The sequence below is a fragment of the Melospiza georgiana genome, chromosome 2, assembly GCF_028018845.1.
Source record: "Melospiza georgiana isolate bMelGeo1 chromosome 2, bMelGeo1.pri, whole genome shotgun sequence".
In the NCBI taxonomy this organism is placed as follows: Eukaryota; Metazoa; Chordata; class Aves; order Passeriformes; family Passerellidae; genus Melospiza; species Melospiza georgiana.
In genome coordinates, this window is record NC_080431.1 from 107198259 (window position 1) to 107218258 (window position 20000).

Below are 20000 nucleotides of genomic sequence, written 5' to 3' on the forward strand. Positions count from 1 at the left end.
ATACAGTCAGAAGCAGATTTTAAAAATTTATTTCTATTAAAATAATTGCATTTCTAATTTTCTATTTGTTTTGATAGTGTCTTTCATGTGCTCTGCATGTATAGAAATACATCTCATTATGTACAGCCATGTATACATTCTGCAGCAATGGTCATCTTAAAAGATTGCTCCACGCCCCTGAACTTGGATGTTACTAAAACAATGATGGGGTGATAATGGACATAGAACTATTTCAGAAAGTGAGCACTAAAAGGCAATTTCAGTCAGTTTGTATAGCTCAGTTTTCAGAAGGCCTTAAGCATGTTATTGATTAAATTCTCATTTAGGAAGAAAATAGGAGCTTTTATATGCATCTCTAAGTTGGATGGTGTGGTAACTCGGAGGTATTGACTGGCTGTGTGATATACAGCGGTCATAGTTGTCTTTTACTCAGAGGAGCACAGAGTGATGCCGGTTGTCATTCTTACTCTGCTGTGTGGCAGCGTAAATAGTCCCCTTTCTAACCAACCTGGTGGGAAAAGTCAATATCCCATCAGCAAAGGAGGTAAACACATCAGGAGCTGTGTCCTCTCTCATCTTCCCCTGCTCTGTATTACTACAGTTCTTTAAATCTCTTCTCCCCAGTCATCAGATGCACTTGTGTCATTCAAATGCATGGTGCTGCAGACACAGCCCTGCCTGCCTCTCCTCCCGGAGCTCCCAGCTCCCATTCTCTTATAACTGAAACTTAAAATTGGCCTCATTACTTCAACGAGGCCCCTCATATTTCTCCTTTTTTTTTTTTTTTCAGTCCACCCTTTCCTGCCTGCCTCTACAAGGGTAATTGCATCTAAGAAATGTTTGAAGCATACTGTCAGAAAGGTTATTGTGTATAATTGGAGTTTAGATTTAATGTTGGGGGGAGCTGGGAGCTCTGTTAGTGGGATGGCTGGAGCCCTGAAGCCTGAATTGGAGCTGTACATGAGTCTGTATTTCTGTTCCCTACTTTTCAGCCCTGGTGTATTGTTTGCCTCAGTGTTCTAATGATTAATGTGTCTTCCTGCTCTGTTCACATTTGCCAGCTGTTCACATTGATGTATTTTACCTTGGACCCTCCTGAGCTCCAGGAAGCTTCAAACTATTTTGGCCTAGTTTTGAGGTACAGGGATGGAATTTTCCACAGTTCCTTGATATAAAGAGCGTGGTTTGGCTAATGTGAGCAGTTGCAAGTGAACCCACTTACTGTATCATTAATCTTGAAAATACATAAACAAGTGAGAGCTCAGTTTGTGGCAAAGTGGGATTGGTGTTTTTATGGATCTGGTTAAGACAATTTTCAAGGTTTGTTTAATTTAACCCTATATCTAAATACTTTCAGAATCGTTAAATGTGTTTATGCCGTAGTGACTTTAGCCTGTTAATGAGCAGATTCACATAATCAAGCTTTTGTTGTATTGGAGTTGCAGTTTAAGGAAAATCCAATTCTGCTAATAGACTTTAAGTCACTACTGTCTGTGTAACAGTAAAAATGTGGTATCTTCAACAAGGCATCTTCCTCTGTTTGCTTACTGCCCAGTCACAATACATGACTCCTTCACAACCATGCATGCAAGGTGCTTATCAAAGTGCTTTTAATCAATGTATTCACTTACTCAGGCATTGTTAATTTAAATTTTTAATTTAATTTTTAAAGAGTTGATAGCTTCATGCAAAGCAGTTAACTTCAGTGGAACTTTGTGAATAATATGGAAAACCTAAGCAGGTGGCAATTTCTCAGTAAAACATTGCTGTTTGTATTGTATCCAGAGCTTGTCTGCTGAGCTCATACTACAACATCGGAGGCTCTGCAGAAATATTTCTTAATCCTCAGGGAGGAGAACTTCACAAACCTCAAAACTGTGATAGCTTTTTCTGTCACCATGCCTCCCATCGCTGCCATCTCCTCATGTAGCAGTCCTTGGCTGCTGAGGTGAAGCTGTCTGAAGGGACACCTTCATCTCAGTCACATCACAGAGGTGAGGTGTGACTTGTCACAAAAATGAGACATTTCACCTCTTGTACATATAGACTCAGAAAACCAGTGTTCCTCTCCCCAAAAACCTTTTCTTAAATAAACTCCACTGTTTTTAGAGACAATTGGTTTTTCATCTTAACTTGTGCTGTAGACTAAAAGCTCTTTGAGAGGGGATGGAGTTTCCTCTGTTATGTATTCAAAGGAGCAGGAGGGCTGTGAAGGTGTCAAGGAGAAGTGAGGCAAAGCTAATGAGACATAGAAAGGATGTTGTTGGTGGCTCACAAGCTTTACCCTGCACCTCAGTGGCTTCAAATCTTGACCTGCAAGTATCTGTGCTGTGCTCTCCTAGTGCTGCTGGACAGTCTAAGAGCAGGGAAGCTGCCTGGGAGGGCACCCTGTTCCACAGTCTGTGTGCTCTCCAGTGTTCCAAGGTGTCATTGCAGGAACAGGCTTTTGGGTAGGAGCTGGTGTTCCTGGAGTGTGGAGTTGGTTGGAAAGTAGGAGCAGAGCTGTGCCAGATCTGCATCCACTTGGCATTGCTGTATAATGGAGTAGTGGAATATTTTGCTCTTTTAGTCTTTGTTCACAGCTTTTATAAAAGAAAAGCTGGACAGTCACCCAAACAAAATCCCTTGGGTGTGTTTTTTTTTAATGGCAGAAAAATTGATAAAAAGCCCCTAACAGAAATAGAACATTTTGGTCTTTGCTGCTGAAATATGTACAGGCTCATGCACATGACTTTGCACACACATAAAGGTACAGGTGAGTAAATGTATCTCAGACATCTCTTATCAAGCATTTGGGAGCCTTTTCATTCATGTATCAGGTGAACCTGACATCTCCTGGTTGAGATACTGGGCATCTTCTCTCCATTTTAGGGTAAAATAGCATGGAATTCTCCTTGTTTGTGCTACTTCCCTTTTCCTTCCAGTGCCTCCCTAGTGCTGAGGATCACAATTCCTGTCCTGCACACAAAGTGCATTTGAGAGCTCACAATACTGGTGATAAGTGTGTCCCAGGCTGTGCCAGTGCCACTGTTAACAGCAGGGATGAGGGACATGAACTGGACATGAATTGTGATCTCCTTCACTTCTGAAGCCACCCTGGGGCAGAATCCCTCCCTGCTTCCAACCCCTGCGGACTCTGGATAGTTCTCACTAAGTAAGGGCACCTGCTCCTTTTAAATGGGATCCTTTCAGACCCAACCCAACTATTGCTTACTTTCTCTGCTGTGACTTAGTGAGCCCCCATTTCACTCTGGCTAGATCACAAAACTGGATTAGGGGTGGCTCTTTCCAGTTTTCTCACTGCTCCTGTGCTGGTGGGGCTGAGGGAGCTTCAGCCTTGGTTCCATGGCCAGGGTTCACCATGGCCCCTCACCAGCTCCTGCAGGAAAGGCAGGGAATGCAGCAGAACGTGGGAGAGCTTGCCACAAATGTGCTCTTTGCTATCTACAACATTCACCTCGTTTTAAAATACCTTGATTCACAGTCTAATGAATGCAAAAATCCTGTCTTTTTGTGGTCATTTAATCCCTCTTTGTGTTTGGGTTTTTCATCTTTGTTTTTCTAGAGTATTTGAAGAAGAAGCAACTCAGGAGGGAAGTCTCTGAGGCCTACAAAAGACTGAAGAGCACCGTAGACAAATGCCTGGCCATGAGTGGCTACTCAGAAGTGAACCTTGGCAAACTCTTCACCGTCAGTATAGGAAGATAGATCTGTGGGAGAGCCCAGGAATGAACGACAGTGACTGATTAAAAATGGAGGGAGGCCAGTCCCTTGTTTATCAGTAATGATCTCTTCAGCAATACTCTATTTCAGTATGTACAATGATGTTTTAATAATCTTGTCTCTTTGGAGGAGGAGAAATGGGAGATGAAAACAGGATGTATGATTCTTGTGGATATGAAGTATTCAAGGTGTTTTTATCTTCCTTTTTTTCCTCATTGAGAAACCAGGGTTATTAAAATATGGAGTAGTTGATTTTTGCAATATTTTTTGTTGTGTATTTAGACCTATGAGGGAAAAGGGGGTGGGGGAATTGCTGCTTTAATTGGATAATTCCCAGTGAGAGTTGCTGGAATGTAAGTGATCCTAGACTTTGCTCCAGGGTATTTACTAGAGGTGCTCTCAGGAAGAGAGGTTAGTAGAGGTCTCAGTAGGAGCACTAATGTTTTGCCTTTTCACGGTTTATCTTCTTCCTGATCATAAACATACCAATTAAAAACAATACTAAACCTAAATGCATTTAAATGTCCTATTACCTTCTGAACAGAGGTAGGGATGCTTTACTTTGAAATTCATTAAAGAACGACTGAAACCTGGAGATGCTAAAAATAGGGACCATCTTTTTATTAGGAGTCTTTCCAAGCATCTTTATTCATAGCATTTTGCCACATTGAAAATTTCTATGTGGATGTAAAGACATGCACATGAACAAAACCCATTTCACTCATGCAGAGGATATAAATGTGTTTCATTTCAAAGTATTTGAAAGTAAGCAATCGATAGAGAAAAATATTTTTGGGATGTCATTGTAACCAGTAACAGGGGAATGGAAAGCAGCAAATCATAGTTACTGTTCTGTAATAATTACTGTGTTGAAGAATTTATAGTTTTTACAAACAAATTGTATTTTCATTTACTTCTAATAAAACGACAAGCAGATATGACAAGATAATAAATTTGGGTACATGCTTTTGTACACAAAATATTGTACTCTGTTCACTGTTTAGTTTGCAATGTGATATATTAATGTAAGGTTATAAAAATTGCCTTAAAACCTTAAACAGTGTAAAATGTAAAGTTTTTTTCATACTTGAAGGAAAAAAAAATAAAGTTTTCTAGTAAAAGAGAATTTGATTCTATGATCTGATGGTTGAAAATATGAATGCTAGGTTATATTGCTCTGGACTTCTCCTGGTCTTGCAGAATGGCTTTTGTGTCTGTTTTTAGGATGAACAGCCATTAACAAAGGGAGTTTGAAGAAAAAGTAGGAGGATCAGCATGAACATGTTGGGCACTGTAGGGATTCATGTATCTGATTGTGTTCAGAGTATTTTATGACATTCATTTGTCCCCAGAGTGGCATTTGGGAGAAGCTGTGTGTCAGTATGGGTAGTGTCAGTTTGAATATGCCTAAATACACAGTCATGTTCCTAGCAACTTTTGGAACTAAACCCTTTCATTTCTGCTCACATGGAATCACTACAGTGGGAAATGGAATCTGTGCAGCCTCTGGTGTTGTGCAGGTGTTGTCCCACCCTGGTGAGCTATTGATCCTTCCCAATATGTTTAGTTGGGTTAATATTGTAAAACAGACTTTATTTGGAGTCTGTCTTGGAAAGAAGGTGTTGCTGCCAAGATGCCATACTGAAGTTGCAGAACTTCAAAAGATCCTGGTTTCTTGTAGTTCCATGCAGAGATTTTTAGAATTTTTGTGTCCAGCTCAATTAGGATTATGAAGATATTACTGATATATACTGATTCTACTGGGTAGAATGCCTTAGGAAAGTGAAAAGTGTGACCTTCTCCTGCAGACATTAGGTATACAAATAAAATGGATAGATATGGCGTAACCTGACCCTGTGGCACTTGTATGTATCTGTATAATTACAGCTGAAGAGCCTGTTAATTTGCAAGTTTAGGGATGTTTAGATTAAATGAGAGTGTTGTGGAATGACTGTGTAGGGTGCAGCAGCACAGAGTGGCCCTGCCAGGGGCTGTTCCCCCACGCTCCGAGGCGGAGGAGCCGTGAGTGGCACAGCCCCGGAGCCCCCGGCAGCCACACTGGGGGGTTCAGGATGGCAAATGAGGGCTTTTACCCCGAATGGAGGCTTTTTTTGATTCCTCTCAGCAAAGCTGGTCAGATCAGAGCTGAAGTCTTGGCAAGGAGTAAAAACCGGATTTTTTTTTTCCCCTCCCCTCTCCCTCTCTAATCAGCTCCGGGCACCGTGCCTCGTCTTGGCCCCTCGGAAAGGCTGGGAAACGCAAAATCATCTTTATAGCATTTAATATTAAATGGAGCTGGTAAACGCCGCGCTGTAAATAATTTGGGAAAAGTGAAGTTCGGAGGTTTGCATTCTGAGGCTGCTCTGGCCTGAATCGCCTTCCCTTCCTTTTCCTCCTCACATCCCCCTCCCCCACGTCGTGCTGTTAAAATGAAGGTTTGTGTTTATTTGTATTTATTTGCAGTTGGGGAAGAGGAGTGTTGATATATGGAGCCGGTGGCCAGGTTTCGCTGATGACATATGCGATATGAAAAAGAATTCCCATCTGCAAACACGGCTGCTGCTGTGCCAAAATCCCTCTTTTCGCCGCCAAAGGCAGTTTTCTAAGGCCGGAGCGGAGCACATCTTCCCCCTCGAATCCATCCCCGTCTTCTGCAGGGCACCTTAAATGTGCCTTAATTGAATAGTTCTCCCGCACCCTCCTTATAGCAGTTTAATAGATTAACTCATCTGTGCCAGCTTCAAATTTCAGATTAAAATTCCTTCATCCCGAAGGCAGCATTATCAGGTTGTTGGAGGCTGTTTTCAAACCTTGGTTTTGAATAGCAGCGGCTCTGCATTAATTTAACCACTAAGCTAATAAGTAGGTTTCGTTTTGTTATGCTAAGCTTTATTGCTTTTCTTTTGATCAGAATGGTGTTGTTGAGCAAAGCAGCAGACAAGGCATTCTTTGATGAGGGAATTAGCGCTCTATTCTTCCTCTATTATTCATAGCACAGTGGAATATGTAAGTACCTGAGGGTGTCAAAGGAGAGCAGGCTCTATTGCAAAGTGTTCGCCTTGTTTCTCTCAATAGCTGACTATGAGATGATAAACCGCTTAATACACTGCACTAATTGGATGAGAGCAAAAAGAGATGGGAATTAAGGCACGGCGAAAGGAGAAAGTGCTACCAGCCTTCATTCACTCTTTCACCACTTTAACAGCACCAAAGGAGGCACAAGCTTTCTATAAGCAGACTAGGGGTTTTGTGCGGAGATAAAATGAACCTGTTAGTGGATTCAGGTAATACACTAATTATTGCACAGTATAAATACCACTACTGGTTTTATAACACGGAGGTAAACTTCTTTTGAGAAGGTTATAGGATTGCTTGGCAGCAGTATAGATCCTAATAAGGGACCAGAGTAATAACCCCCTGGATTAACAAAATTGCTGCTTGCAGAAGTATGATTCGGGCTTTTACGAAGATTTCAGTAGAATGAATAAAAATGACTGAATGACATTTCTTAATGCCTAATGGCTTGATAATGATTCCCTTTTCTTTGAGGCAAAAATGTATATTTCAGGCTGCACCGTTAATAACGTCCAAGGAACAAGCCTTATTTTTCCCATAAATTTTTTTTGCGCGCCTATGGTGGGTTTTAGAACTCAAAAATACGGCTGGGGGCGGGCGGGGTACGGGGGTGTGGGATGTGAAATGCCGTGAGTGGAGGGGGGAGCTGCGGGGAAGGGTCGCGGGGGCTCCCACGCGCGGTGCTGGCGCCTCCCGGAGCCGGGGCCGCCCGCCGGGCCGGGCTCCTCTCGGGCCGCCCTCGGGCTCCTCTCCGGGCGCGGCCCGCCGCTGCGAGCGCTGCCGAGACTGGACCAAAGCACCCAAAAAATGAACCGCACACCCCGGCTCTCCGACGGCCCGTCCGGGGCCCGGGGCTTGCTCGGGGGGACCAGGAGTCATCGCGGCCGGGGAAGGAGCGCGGGGAGCGGCCGGGGCTGCCCGCATCTCGGCTCCGGGGAAGGGGCACATGGGACCGCTGCGCCCGAAAAAAAAAAAAGGAAAAAAAAAAAAAAAAAAGAGAAGAAAAAACAACAACAATATGAAAAAAAAAAAAAAGAGGAGTAAGAAAACCACCCGGGGAGTAATAAAGGAAGAGGGAAGAAAATAAGTTCACCTCTAGGAGAACGAAGGGGCAGGCGCGGAGAAACTTTTGTAACCCCAAAGGCGCGGGAGCGGCCAAGCGCTCCCCAAAATTCCAGATTTTCTCCCCCCCTCCCGCCCTTCGGCAGCGGCTGTCCCGTGCCCGCCCGGGCAGCGTGGGGCGGCTCCCCGCGGGTGGCACCGCTGCCACCAAGGAACGGCCCCGGCCCGCGGGGGGGACACGCCACGGTGCCCGCGGCACAGCGCGGACAGGCCCGGCCCTGGTGCCCCAGCGCCCCGCGATCCGCTCGCAAACGGGGCTGCGGCACCTCCCGCCCGGCCCCGGCACTCCCGGCCCCGGCCGAGCCACCCGCGCCCGCCCCGGCCCGGCCCGCGGGGGGACCCCGGCGCTGACACTGGCCCCTGGCCCCGCAAGGACAGCAGGGCTTTCTGCTTCTCTTTTGGTGTATTTTTTTTTTTTTTTTTTTTTTTTGTTAAACATATTTTTTTTTTGTTTATTTTCTGAACGTGGCACTTCTCCACCGGATAGTAAGGAAAAGTGTTAACAATAACGACATTACACGAAAAAGTACTGTACCATCGCCTCTTGAGGGTTTCAGAAACCTCTACAGTTAATAAGTTAAATAAAGAGTTTGTACATAAATATTTGTCTAGGAACCCTATTATATCTACAACACAGTAAGAATCTACAGAATGACAAACTTTTACAACACTACACTGAGTGCAATTGTTTTATAACTTTTCAAATATACAAAGCTCTGTTCTTTTTTTTTTATAACAATGGTATGTACAGAATTAATAATCACAGTTTAGTGACTTAAACAGTCCATATTCTAGCAGTGTATTTCGCTTTGGTTTGATATAAAAACCTTGGTTGGTGTAGTGATAAAGAATATAACAAGAAAAAGATATACCCTTTCCCCTAAGTGCACTGGTTATCTTACAGCATCAATTTTACTTTCAGTTTGCACTGTCAGCATCCTTGGTTAGCATATGCAGCTCGTTGCAACATGTAAAATAGTTCTCCAGCGCTTCTAACTGACCAACTTGACATCCTAGGATGCTATTTTAAGAAGATGTGGGTAGCTTTCCCCCCTCTCTTAGCTTCTCTATTGTTTTTTGTTTCACTTTCTTAATTACAATTCTATTTCTTTCTTTTTTTAATCTTGCCAGATAAACAGAAGGAAAAATATTTAGTGTACGAAACGCTAATATATAGTAACTTTTATTAGGGTTTTTTTTCTTTTTTTTTCTTTTTTTTTTTCTTTTTTTATTTTTTTCCCCCTTATGTTCATAGAGGAAATGGACAGGTCGTACATTTAGGAAATGTACCAGCCAAGGAGTTACTCATTCAGGAGGTTTTAAGTGTCGTTTCACTCGTGTGAGGGATGATGCGAGAGGCATTCACTTTCCCCAAGTTCCTAACTTGAGGACCTACTACAGTCTCAGCTGCTGGTCCTCTTTTCTTTAAAAATCACCATTATTTTTCCTCACGTTTGGTCTTGCTTCACGCTGTCTGAGGTGACCTTTATTGATTCGCGTATTTACTCTCCTCTTCTCCCCCTCTTTTTCTCTCTCCCCCCTAAAAAAACCCTATCCCGCACCCCGCGGCCGGCAGCCGTGCCTTAGCACACCTCTTTCCCCGTGCTGTTCCCGGGGAGGATGTTGAGCTGGGTGAGCTGGGCGGCGTGCTCCTTGGCCTTCAGCCGCAGGGCGGCGATGCTGGACGCCCGCCGGTCGGCGGCGGCACTGGCCGGGTCCCCCAGCCCCGCCGAGCCCACCGCGCCCTCGGCGGCCGGCGCCGGCTGCCGCAGCAGCGCCGCGGCGCTGGAGGCGCTGCCCAGGGGGGACATGGTGGAAAAGAGCCTGCAAGGGAAGCACACACGGCCGTCACCGCCGCGCCGGGAGCGCCGGGCCCGCTCGCCTCCTCCCCACCGAGCGCGGACGCGAGGGAACAGACACCCGCTGGAAACACCCGACGGCGGGCAGGCTAAAGGTTTTTTTGGGGAAAAAAAAAATATTTAAAAAGGGAGGAAAAATCGCTGAGCCTGGTCCTCCCCGACTGCCACAGTCAGGGCGGCAGTGGGCAGTGGCTGGGGATGCGCAGGGGAAGCCCCCGGTCCCGAGCAGGCAGCGCTCGCTCCCCCCGTTCCCCGAGCAGCGCCGCCGGGGCCGCCCGCACCTCCCGCGGGAGCTGTCCCGACGCGAACCTGTGGAAGCTGCTCAGCCCCACTCATGCCCGCGGCTAAAAATCCGTCCGTGACGGTCCCCCCGCGGCCGGAGCGGCTCAGGGCACCCGGGATGCCGCGGCTCCTGCTCATCCCGACTGGCCAAATAGCGGCAACCTCCGCCCCGAGCAAAGCAGAGGCCACGGGTGCACGAAGGGAAACCCACGCAAGGGTTTAACTCTGAGGGGGAGCGCGGCTTTCCGCGGGCCGCTCCCGCGGGGCCCTGCCCCGGCCCTGCCGCCCCCACGGGGAACCCACGGCCGCGCGGGGGGCGGGCGGGGGAGCCGCCCCCGCCCAATGAGCGGCCGCGGCGGAAGCACGTGACCCGCGCGGCGCCCAATGGGCGCCGGCTGCGAGGCGCTCCAAGTTCGAACGGCGGGGCGGCCGCGCGCGGCGGGTCCCGTGTGGGGCCGCGCTCAGCCCGGCGCCCCCGCCTCAGGACAGCGCGGTGCCGGTGCGCGAGGAGGGGCGGGCGGTACCTGCCGAAGGCGGGGCTGATGAAGGCGGGGTGGCGGAACACGGCCGCGCCCAGGAAGGTGCCGAGGCCGAGCGGGGTCCCGCCGGGGGGCAGCGCCGCGGAGCCGGGGGGCGGCGGCGGCAGGCTGGGGAAGGCGGCGGCCGCGGCGGCGGCGGCGGTCCAGGCGGAGTCTAGAGCTGGGTGATGAGGAGGGAAAGGACTAGCATCAAGGTATGGACTGAGGGGGTGAGTTGCTGACAGGGGACCAGGGAAAGGCAAACCTGGGGGGTGTGTCTGAGCCCCAGCCTTTTCCCTCTTCCGCCACTTAGCCCTACGGTTCTGGAACCATACCTGAAAGCCAAAAGAAAAACCGGTTTTAATACGCCTGCCCGCGCCCTCGGAGCGGCGAGCCCCGCAGGAGCCCCGCACCGGCCCGACGGCCACCGCTCCTCCGCCGCCCCCGAAGCGGGATCGCCCCAAGGGCCCACGTGTGTGCCGGTGCCGCGCCGAGCCCCGGGCCGGGCCGACCCACGCCGGGGGCCGAGCCGCGGCTCTCGGTGCCAGCCCCGGCCCTGCGGCGGGCCCCGGCTCCCGGAGGGGCGCAGCAGCTCCGCGCTCCGCACCCCGCACACCTGGGCGGCGGTGCGGGCAGAGAGCGGAGCGGGAGGCGGCTCCCGCTGCGCTGGAGCAGCGGCAGTATGAATTCCCAAGGGAACTACGCGGGAATTATTCCGCACTCACACCCACACCGCGACTCTTTTTTTTTTTTTTTCGTTAAAGGGCATATTTACAAATTATATGGTTTGGGGATCGTAGACTTTATTTTTTCCCCTTCAGATTTAAAGAGAGGGAAAAAATCGTAACTTCACTGATATCGCAAACGAAGAAATAATTTGTGAGGCGACCAAAGCAACAAATATAGATTTCAAGGCTGCCCTTTTAAAATCTATTTTATGAACGTTAGTTAGGATGCCATGGCACTGCCGTCCTTTCTTTCTTTTACCCCTCCCACAAAGCAAAAATCGTGAAATAAAACTGCTTAAAGCAGGAGAGAGGTAGAGGAAAATAAACCGTATTTCAAAGGAAAATAAAATATTCCGTTAATAACCAAATGTGGGGCCATCACACGCACCTACAGACAGAGACTTTGAGAGAGAGACGCTTGTAAATCTTTTGGGACAGGTGTGGGCAGAGTTTTTCCTGTAATGCTGGGCTTTGTAAACCCAGTATGAGACCCTTCTTTCCCGGAAGGCAGGAAGGCAGCAGCGCTGCGAGTCTCCCTGCAGTTGTTCAACGGGAATTGATCTCCACGCACGCCTCTCCGGGCACCCACGACGAAGAGGCATTGTGCTCGTGAGGAAGGCAACAGCCTGGCACGGAGGGAGCGTCTCTCCTCCCCGCTAAAACTCAATTAGCAAGCTGTCCTCACTACAATTCCCCCTTATTGAATTAATAAGTCTGAGTAGACCCAAAGGTAAACGAAGGGACTCTCATAATTCATATTCACTTAATTACATCTTCTGCCATGAATAGAGGAGAAAGAAAGGGGGTGTCTTTCTGTTAAAAAAGTTATTTAACTTTCCCACGACTTGTTCCCCTGAGCTGAAAATACTGATTTGCTGTCACATCTCTGTTTGACAATGGAGAAATGTGTCAACAGAAAGGAGGGGACAAATCTCATCATTAGCCCCTCTAATGCAAGAAGCTGTTGTGTATTAAATGAGCCATATGGAATTTATTATGCTTTATCAGCGCCCGATTTTAACTGTAAAGTGATTTGCTCAGCTTCAAACCCAGAGACATCTGTTTTCTGTTGGCAATCAGGGCATCCCAATGTTTATCGTCTCTTTGGTTATGAGACCCGGGTTGGGAAATGCACTCTGGTATGGGGCGGCAAACACCTTTAATAGCATTGCACTCACTCACTATTAGATCAATGCAGGCTTATTGCTATCAAAAATGGGAAATCAAATAGCATTAGCCAGCTCCTTGTGCAGGCGGAGAGGAAATCAAACAACATTTCGCCTTCAAATGGCCCTGTTTGTTCTAGCACTAAGTGGGCTTTTATGAAGCCCGATTGGAGATTTGATGGCAGCCAAATACCCGACTTGCGGCCGAGCGGGTTTCTAACAACCGAACCGGGAGCCCTGAGTTTAACCACGCGGGGATCCGCCAGCCGATGGCTCGGCCCTGGCGGGGCCAGGCCACCCTTCCCCGGGCGCCGCCGGTCCCGGTCCCGCCGCTGGCACTCACCTGCACTCGGGCTTCTGTCAGATCGAGCCTCATGGCCAGCTCCTCCCTGGGGGAGACACAGACGCCGCCGTCAGCCCGGGGCACCTCCAATCGCCCGCGCCCGAAATCCCGGTGCCCGAGGCTGGCGGGGCCGGGCCGCGGGCGGACAGCGCCTATTGCCGCCCTCGGCCCGGCTCCGGCCGCCGAGCCGGGCGCCTCTTGGGACTCACTCTAGGGTTTGGCATTCCCTCCCCGCCGCTCCCCAAACTCGGTCACTGCCAGCCGCAGCTGCCGTGTAGGGGACGGCAGCCGGGAAGCTCCACACGGAGGTTCACATTGCCACAATTAAGGTAAATCGGAAAACACTAAGGCACTGGAAAATGGCTCATCAGCTCCGTGTCCCAGAGAGGAGCATTCCCAGCATAACTGGGACCCTGCCGCGGCCGGAATCCCCCGCTCTCAGGGCGTGAAAAGCCCTGAATCAAAACCCAAAGCCGTAAAAAAGCACCAACGAAAAAACAGCGGTACGTCCATACCCAGCCCGGGCAGCCGCTCCCGGGGCCGGGCCAGGCGGCGCCCCGAGGTGAGCGCCGCGGGCGATGCGCGGCTCCAAGGTCCACGCAAAAAATAAAAATGTCCCCGTGAACACTCCTGTTCCAACGCTGCCCCGAACCCCAACCCCCGGGCAAAACAAACGAGAAACCGGGAGGGTCTTCGGCATCGAAAAGTGCGATTCTGGGGACTCGATCCCCCTCTAGCCTTAAGGCGGGAGTGGGGAGCTGCAATTTTCGGTCAGCGCCGAGGAGAGGGCTGGCGGCTCTGCCTCTCTCCCTGCCTGCGCTTCCCGCGGGGGAGCCGCTGGCCAGACCCGCCACCACCGAGCTCCCATTTTCAACGGGAAAATGTCCCCGACAGTGTGAACAGAGCCGGGCTGGGCCCCCCTGGGCTCCTTGGGGGCAACTCCGGGCACCAAGAGGCCCCGACGTGCCGGGCCGGTATTTTTAGGCAGTGGCGCTTTGATCTCTGCCGCTGCCGGGGCTTCCCCGGGCCGGGCTCCAGCCCACGAGCAGCGCGAAACCGATCCCGGAGCGCCGCGGCGAGAGGAGGGGTGGGCACGGTAAAAATAGCGCCCGGCGGCGGCCTTGAGGCGGGCCTGCCCGGGCTCTGCCGGCCCCGGGTCCCCCCTGATCCCGGCCCCGTTCCCCGTCTCCTCCAGCCCGGGGGTGCCCGAGGCAGGATTCACCGCCGGGGCCGGGGGTACAGCGCACTGCAGCCCGTCCCGTCCCCCCGGGGCTCGCTCGCTCCGCGCTCGGCCGGGGCCCCGGCGCCGGTACCTGGTGAAGACGTCGGGGTAGTGGGTTTTCTGGAAGGCCCTCTCCAGCTCCTCCAGCTGGTAGCTAGTGAAGGTGGTACGATAGCGGCGCTGCTTCCTCTTGAGCAGCCCCTCCTCGGAGTCGCTGCCGGCCGAGAGGCAGACGCTCTCCTCGCCGTCCTTGCCCTCGCCGTCCTCGGGGTGCAGCAGCAGCTCCTCCTTGGGGGACAGATCCCCGCCCTCCGCCCCGGGGGCCGCGGTGGCGCCCCGGCGGGCATCCTTCAGCAGCCCCCCGCCGTCCTCGCCCAGCAGCTCCTCCTCCTCGTCGTCCTCCAGCTCCTCTTCCTCCTCGTCCTCGTCCTCCTCCAGCATCTCTTCGTCCTCTTCCTCCTCTTCCTCCTCCGCGGCCGGCGCGGCTGGGCCCGGCCGTTCCTCGACGTGTGCGGCGGGGCTGCCCAGCTCGTCCCGGGCGGGCGGCGGCGCCACGAAGGGCGCGTTTTCACGGTAGCTTTTGCTGCGGCTGATGCTGACCTGGGGCGCCTGGCTGATCTTCAGCGTGTCCCACGGGGCGGCAGCGGGCACGGGGCCCGCGCCCCCCTCCGGTCGCCCCTCCGTCCGGTCCCCCCGCGGCCCCGCCGCCCGCGGCGGCAGCAGCCGGCCCCCGCCCGGCCCGTAAAGCCGGCGCAGTTTGGGGGGAAGGTGCAGCTCGGCCGGCTCGAAGGGGGGACTGGCCTTAGGGGACCCTGAGCCATGAAAGTGGCGTAGACGGCCGCAGCAGTCGGACGGAGCGGGCAGGCGTGGCGGGGAGAAGGGTGCGGAGGAAAGAAAGAAAGAAAGGAAGAGAGAAGGAAAGACACGGTCAGTAGGATCTGCGCGAATAGAGCTCAGGGCAAGAGTCCAGTCCCTCAGCCATCCTTCGTGCACCATTTTCCACCTCCTACCCCGTCCCTCAGGCCGGGCCCGGCCCGCACCGCTGCTCCCAGCCTGGGAAGAAATTCCTCCCGGCCGCTGAGCCCCGAACAGGCTGCGGGGGCTCTGGCAGCCCCGGGCCTGCGCGGGCACATTTTCGACAGCGGTCAGTGCCGGACCACATCCCACATGGCGGGGCAGCGCTGGTCCCGCTGCGCCCGCCCGGCGGCCCAGGAGTCCTCCGCTGGCTTTTTTTTTGTTTTGTTCCCCCCTCCTATAATTTCCCCCCCCCCGTCCCCAAGTGTAGTTTTGGTTTTGTAGGAAAGAATCCCGCCCGGCAGTGTACGCCGGGAAAAGCGGGAGCAAGGCCGCCCATAGGAGCTGCCCATCCGGGCTCCCCGCGGCTCCGGAGGGGGCTGCTCCCAACTTGGGCCGGGGGCGGCGGCTGCCGGCGGCCCGTTATCACTGCCCCGGCTGCTGCCGGGCGCGGCCCCGGCTCGCTGGCCGAAACCCGTTACAGGTTTTAATGCGAACGGGCCAGGCTTTTCCCCCACACGGATCGCATCTCGCACCGATTTATTTCGGCTTTTAAAATTACACCTATATCGAAAGCAAGAGCACCCTAAAGCGCCGGTACGCGACCCCCAGGGAAAGAATTGTGACGAATTCCGGGCACGGCTCTGGCCGCGCTTCCTGGCAGCAAAGCAGCCGCTAACGAGCACGGTAACGGGATAACAGCGACCGCAGCTCCGAGGCGGCGCCCGGCCGTGCGGTGCGGGCGGGGAGCGGGGCCGGAGCAGAGCCGCAGGCTGTGCGGGGAATGGGGGACACACAGCCGGCCCTGCCCGATCCGGGGAAAAGGGACGGGACGAGCGGGATGGGACGGCGGGGCTTACCTTGCGCGGCCTTGTCAGTGTCAGGACGGGCGGCGATGGCGGGCAGGGCGGGCGCGGTACCGAGCAGCCGCACCTTGCAGGGGCTCCGCCGGCCCAGGATGCTGTCGATGCAGTAGGAGGACAGCAAAGTTGGCGATTTACTTTTGCACTCGGGGCGCTCGGCACAGCTCTCCTCCGGGTAGGGGCCGCTCATGGCGGCGGCAGCGGGGCCGAGCCGTGGGGCCGGGGCGGGAGCGGCGGCGCGGACGCCCCCGCGGCGCTGCCCGGTGCCGCCGGGACGCCCGTCACGGGGGGAGTGAGCGGCGGCCGCGGCGCTCTTGAGTCCCCTCGGCTCCACGTGCGGGCAGCCGCCCCCTGATTGGCTCCCGCCGGAGGCCGGGCGGCCGCCGACAGACGGCGCCCGGCAAAGCCCGGCTCGGACCGCCCCGGATCGGCGCCCGCCCCGAGTCGCCGCGCTGCCCCCGGCCCCGCCCCGCCCCTCCCGCCGCGCTCCGCCCCCGCTCCGTGGGGGCGGCAGCCGGCGGGGACCCGCTCGGGGGAGCCGTCGGGGGCGTCCGGGATGGGCGGCGGCGGAGTTCCCGCGGCACGCCTTCCTCCGTCCCCACCCCCCCGCCCCGACGGCGGCTCGCTCCCCGCCCGACCCCTCCTTAGCCCCCGGCAATTCCCGGGCGGGATGGCGTGGGCGGCGCCGGGCGATCCGCGCCGCGTTTTCCCGCGGGCAGCTCCGTCTGGGCGCGGTGCTGCGCGGGGCCGCGCGCTCGCCCTGTTTGAAACGCCGCGTCCGCGCCCGGCGCTCTCCGCGGCAGCGGCCGGGACCGACCGGCGGAGTGCGGGAGCTGGGAAGAGTTTCCCCCCGGCAGGGCAGGGCAGGGCAGGGCAGAGCAGGGCAGGGCAGGGCAGAGCAGGGCGCGCAGCCCGGTGCGGTGCTGTCCGGCAGCCCCCTGCCTGCCCTGACAGCCTCCGCCTTTCTCCGCACAAACATCTCCCCTCCGCCGGCGCTTTCCACGCCGCTTCGGGACCGGAAAACCTCTTTTTATGCTCCCTCCTTTCGCTTCCCTGTTGGGCGGTCACAAGTTCAGGCTCCCTGTCCGGTCAGTTTGGGCTCAGTTTTGATGGGCACGGTACAGCTCTGCCCGTCCCCGCTCATGTGTGCGCTCCTACTCTCGGACTCCCGCAAACACAAACACGTCGGAGAAACAGCTCCCGGTCACCACAAATAACCCGTCCTCTCGTTCGGGTGATGCCCAGCCCCGAGCACCGAAGTGGAGACAGCTCAATTTTCCCTGTTCATGCTACAACTGCCGTGCGGAACTGACTTCTCCTAATTAACCAGAGATAATTAAGAGAAAAAATAAGAGAGTGCGTGCTTGTGTCCGTGCTGGCGTGGGCTCAACGCCGCTCTGGCTGTGCCCACGCCCGAGGGCGCACACGCACACACTTCCAAGCCCTAAAGGTGCGTGCGCAGGGGACAAATGTTAAACCCAGAGTCGTCCCCTCCCTGGGAGCGGGGCCCCTCGGGGCTCCTACCCCTCATTCACCCCTCTTCGTTTCCCCCCGATCCGCAGGCCGGGCGATGCCAGCGGGAAGCGCCCCGACGTGCGCGGCCGGCGGGCCCCGCGATCCGTGCCCTGGGCCGGGTACGCGAAGCTGCCCCGTTTGCCTTCAGTGCTCAGCTCTAGGGAGCTTTTGCCATCCCCGGCAGGAGTGGCAATTAGTTCATTAACTCAGTAACTAAAAAAGATCCACCCCAAATCCCACACCAGTCAACCAACAAAAAAAAAGACAGGAATACCCAGGGGTGCCCTTGGCGAGGCTCGGCGAGCAGAGGGGCTGCCGCCTCTTGCTCTCGCCCTGGCCGTGCCGGGCGGTTCCACCGCGACTTTTCCACCGGGCTTCCCTGCCGGGGCTTGCCCGGGAGAAGCTGCGCGGAGCCGCGGGTAGTACCGGGCCGGGAGCGGCGTTCCGGCAGCCGGGGAGCCCGGCCCGCATCTGCCTTCCCTCCTCTGCCTTGCCGGGCTCCGGCCAAGCCGCTGCGGGCGAGCCGAGACACTACGAGCGGCGGAGCGGGGACGGGCAGAGCTGCCTGCCCGAGGGGGGGAACCGGACCCGCCGCGGCACAGGCGACAGCCGGAGGGCACGGGGGACCTTCGGTGCGGCATCTGCGAGGGCTTCAGCAGCGCCGAGACCCTCCGGTGGCTGCCGGCGGTGCGAGCCGGGGCTGCGGCGGGAGGGAGCTCCAGGCTGTCGGGGACGGGCGGAGCGCAGCCAGCCGTGCTGCGGCCTTCCAGCCGTCTGCAGCTTGTTTTCACTCGGTCCCCGCCCCGGTCCCTGTCTCCCCGTGCCCGAGCCTGCTCGGGGGGCCTCCCCTTCCCCACTTCCCGGCGCCCCGGCGGGCCCTGCCGGAGGAAACGCGGCCCCGGCCAGCCCAGGGCGTGGGGCGGGCCCGCAGTACTCCCGTTCGCAGGCAAAAATGCTCTGCGATGCGAGCTCTCCTCTGCCAATTCACTTTGTTGCTTTATTTATTTTTTAAACAAACTTTTAGTCATTTATGGTCTCTCCCTCGCCTTCTTTTCTTCCCTTCTCCCTGCAACCTGCTAATTTAACACTGGAGCGCGTTATGGCAGTATTACAGGGAGAGAACGAGAGAGAGAAAACAACAATACTGCAATGATCCAAATGATACAGTAGAATTATAGCAATTATAGTTCTGCTCGGAGAAGAAAACCTTGCTGAGCTCAGCCAAACAAACTGATACCTTGTACGGATAACAAGCCCGGGGACTGACAGCCGGTGCTGAGAGAGGCAGGAGGGCACAAACAGAAATATTTGCCTTATTTCACTCCAGCCAGCCTACATTAACACCCTCGGCTGCCGCTGCCAGAACAATATCCGCTCCGGCTCCTCGCACCCGGAGTCTCCGCGATGAGTTTCTCCCCAGGGAGCGGCCTCGCACCCACCCGCGCCCGGCTCCGCTCGGGCTCTGCCGGGAAGGAGCAGCGGGAGCGCTGCCGCTGCCAGGACCGGCCCTCTGCGCAAGCCCCCCGTTCCCAGGCGTGCACTGCCCGGGACCCTCCGGCCGGCCCGGGGTGTCCCCCTCGCCGTCTGCCCTCCGAGCGGGCGGCCCCGGCGGGGGCGGTGCCGGCCCCGCTTGGCCCGGGAGCGCGGGGCAGGTGCGCGGCTCTCCGCGCTGCTCCGCCTGCCGCGCAGCGGGGCCGGGACACGGCGGCACCCCGCCCGACGGCTGCGGCACCAGCGCACACCGTTCTGCCGGACCTGCCCAGGCCGCCCGGGAACGGCGTTTGCAGCGGGCTTTGGGCTTGTCACCGTTTCTCCCTGTTCATCTTTCTTTCGCGTTACAGAGAGCCCCGTCGTTGGGAGCGCTCCCCCCCGAAACCTTCCTTGCGAGGGGATGTGGCTACAAAATGGCAGTGCGCCGTCAGGCTTGGGGAGAGGTGTTTGATCTTAGGGCGGAGACAGGGCGAAGCTCTGTTACAGGCGTTGGGGTTGGAAATGTGCAGGGTCGGTTCAAGACCAGGTGAGAAACTGTGTTCACCTCGCTGGGAATAGCGTCTGTCTCGGCTGGGGAGGATTTGCCCTCGCTGCGGCGGCCACCGGCGACACAAGGCTGTGACCCATGGACCGAGCGCACGGCAGCTTTTGTTCCGTGAGCAGTCGGTACCCATCCCGTCCCCGGCGCATCCCGCAACCCTCGGTACCGGCTGCTGAAGTCGGGAACCCTCCGCTGGGTTCCCGCTCCCTGCCAGCCCTGCGCATGGGTGGCGCCGCAGCCGCAGCCCATCCCCAGGCTTTTACACAAGCTGGTTGTTGTTTATTTTTTACTGTCTTTGCAATGGAGAAGAAAACGATAACAACTACTGAAAATCCTAATTTATCGCTATCTACTATAGATATCACAATTCGATTTTTCAGTGTCTATGCCGAAGAAAAAGGCTTGTGTAGAAGCTTTCTGTAGGGAGGTACAGAAACTGTATTTCCTCTGCCTGCCATCCCAGCTTTTTGCTGGAGTTTCCTCCCCGTTCCTCGACGTGCTTGGCGCCCCGGCCCCGTGCTCCCCCTGGCTCTGTGCT

The 20000-nt window shown here is 55.0% G+C and overlaps 3 protein-coding genes across 3 annotated transcripts in view; 1 reads left to right on the forward strand and 2 right to left on the reverse strand.

Moving 5' to 3' along the window:
* The window catches only part of POLA1 (DNA polymerase alpha 1, catalytic subunit), a 186787-nt gene extending 179416 nt beyond the window's left edge, over positions 1-7371 (forward strand). The window contains 2 exon segments of the mRNA XM_058018570.1: positions 3566-3702; positions 3704-7371. Of these exon segments, the coding sequence (XP_057874553.1) occupies positions 3566-3702; positions 3704-3742 (176 nt within the window). The 3' untranslated portion in view covers positions 3743-7371.
* Positions 7372-8595: 1224 nt separating this feature from the next.
* ARX (aristaless related homeobox) lies at positions 8596-16139 on the reverse strand. Its single transcript, XM_058045292.1, has 5 exons — positions 15913-16139; positions 14130-14850; positions 12817-12862; positions 10586-10914; positions 8596-9744 (listed from the first exon to the last, which is right to left on the reverse strand). Exons 1-5 carry the CDS (start codon positions 16103-16105, stop codon positions 9504-9506), a joined length of 1530 nt encoding a protein of 509 aa, XP_057901275.1. The 5' UTR covers positions 16106-16139; the 3' UTR covers positions 8596-9503.
* A 420-nt stretch (positions 16140-16559) lies between these two features.
* Positions 16560-19711, reverse strand: LOC131096949 (collagen alpha-1(I) chain-like). Its single transcript, XM_058045583.1, has 5 exons — positions 19466-19711; positions 18775-19353; positions 17705-18425; positions 17451-17587; positions 16560-16748 (listed from the first exon to the last, which is right to left on the reverse strand). The coding sequence occupies exons 1-5, from the start codon at positions 19709-19711 to the stop codon at positions 16560-16562; spliced, it is 1872 nt and encodes a 623-aa protein (XP_057901566.1).
* Positions 19712-20000: the final 289 nt, after the last annotated feature.

Bases quoted from the DNA above. Each gene is read 5' to 3' on its own strand.
- ARX (XM_058045292.1), bottom strand. From the start codon at position 16,105: ATGAGCGGCCCCTACCCGGAGGAGAGCTGTGCCGAGCGCCCCGAGTGC. The intron at 14,851-15,912 runs GTAAGCCCCGCC...TTCATGGCTCAG, and splicing joins CACTGACAAGGCCGCGCAAG to GGTCCCCTAAGGCCAGTCCC. The intron at 10,915-12,816 runs GTGAGTGCCAGC...TTTGGCTTTCAG, and splicing joins TGACAGAAGCCCGAGTGCAG to GTATGGTTCCAGAACCGTAG.
- LOC131096949 (XM_058045583.1), bottom strand. From the start codon at position 19,711: ATGGGCTGCGGCTGCGGCGCCACCCATGCGCAGGGCTGGCAGGGAGCG. The intron at 18,426-18,774 runs GTGTTAATGTAG...AAATAAATAAAG, and splicing joins TCTGGCAGCGGCAGCCGAGG to CAACAAAGTGAATTGGCAGA. The intron at 16,749-17,450 runs GTGAATGAGGGG...AACTCTTCCCAG, and splicing joins TCGGGGGGAAACGAAGAGGG to CTCCCGCACTCCGCCGGTCG.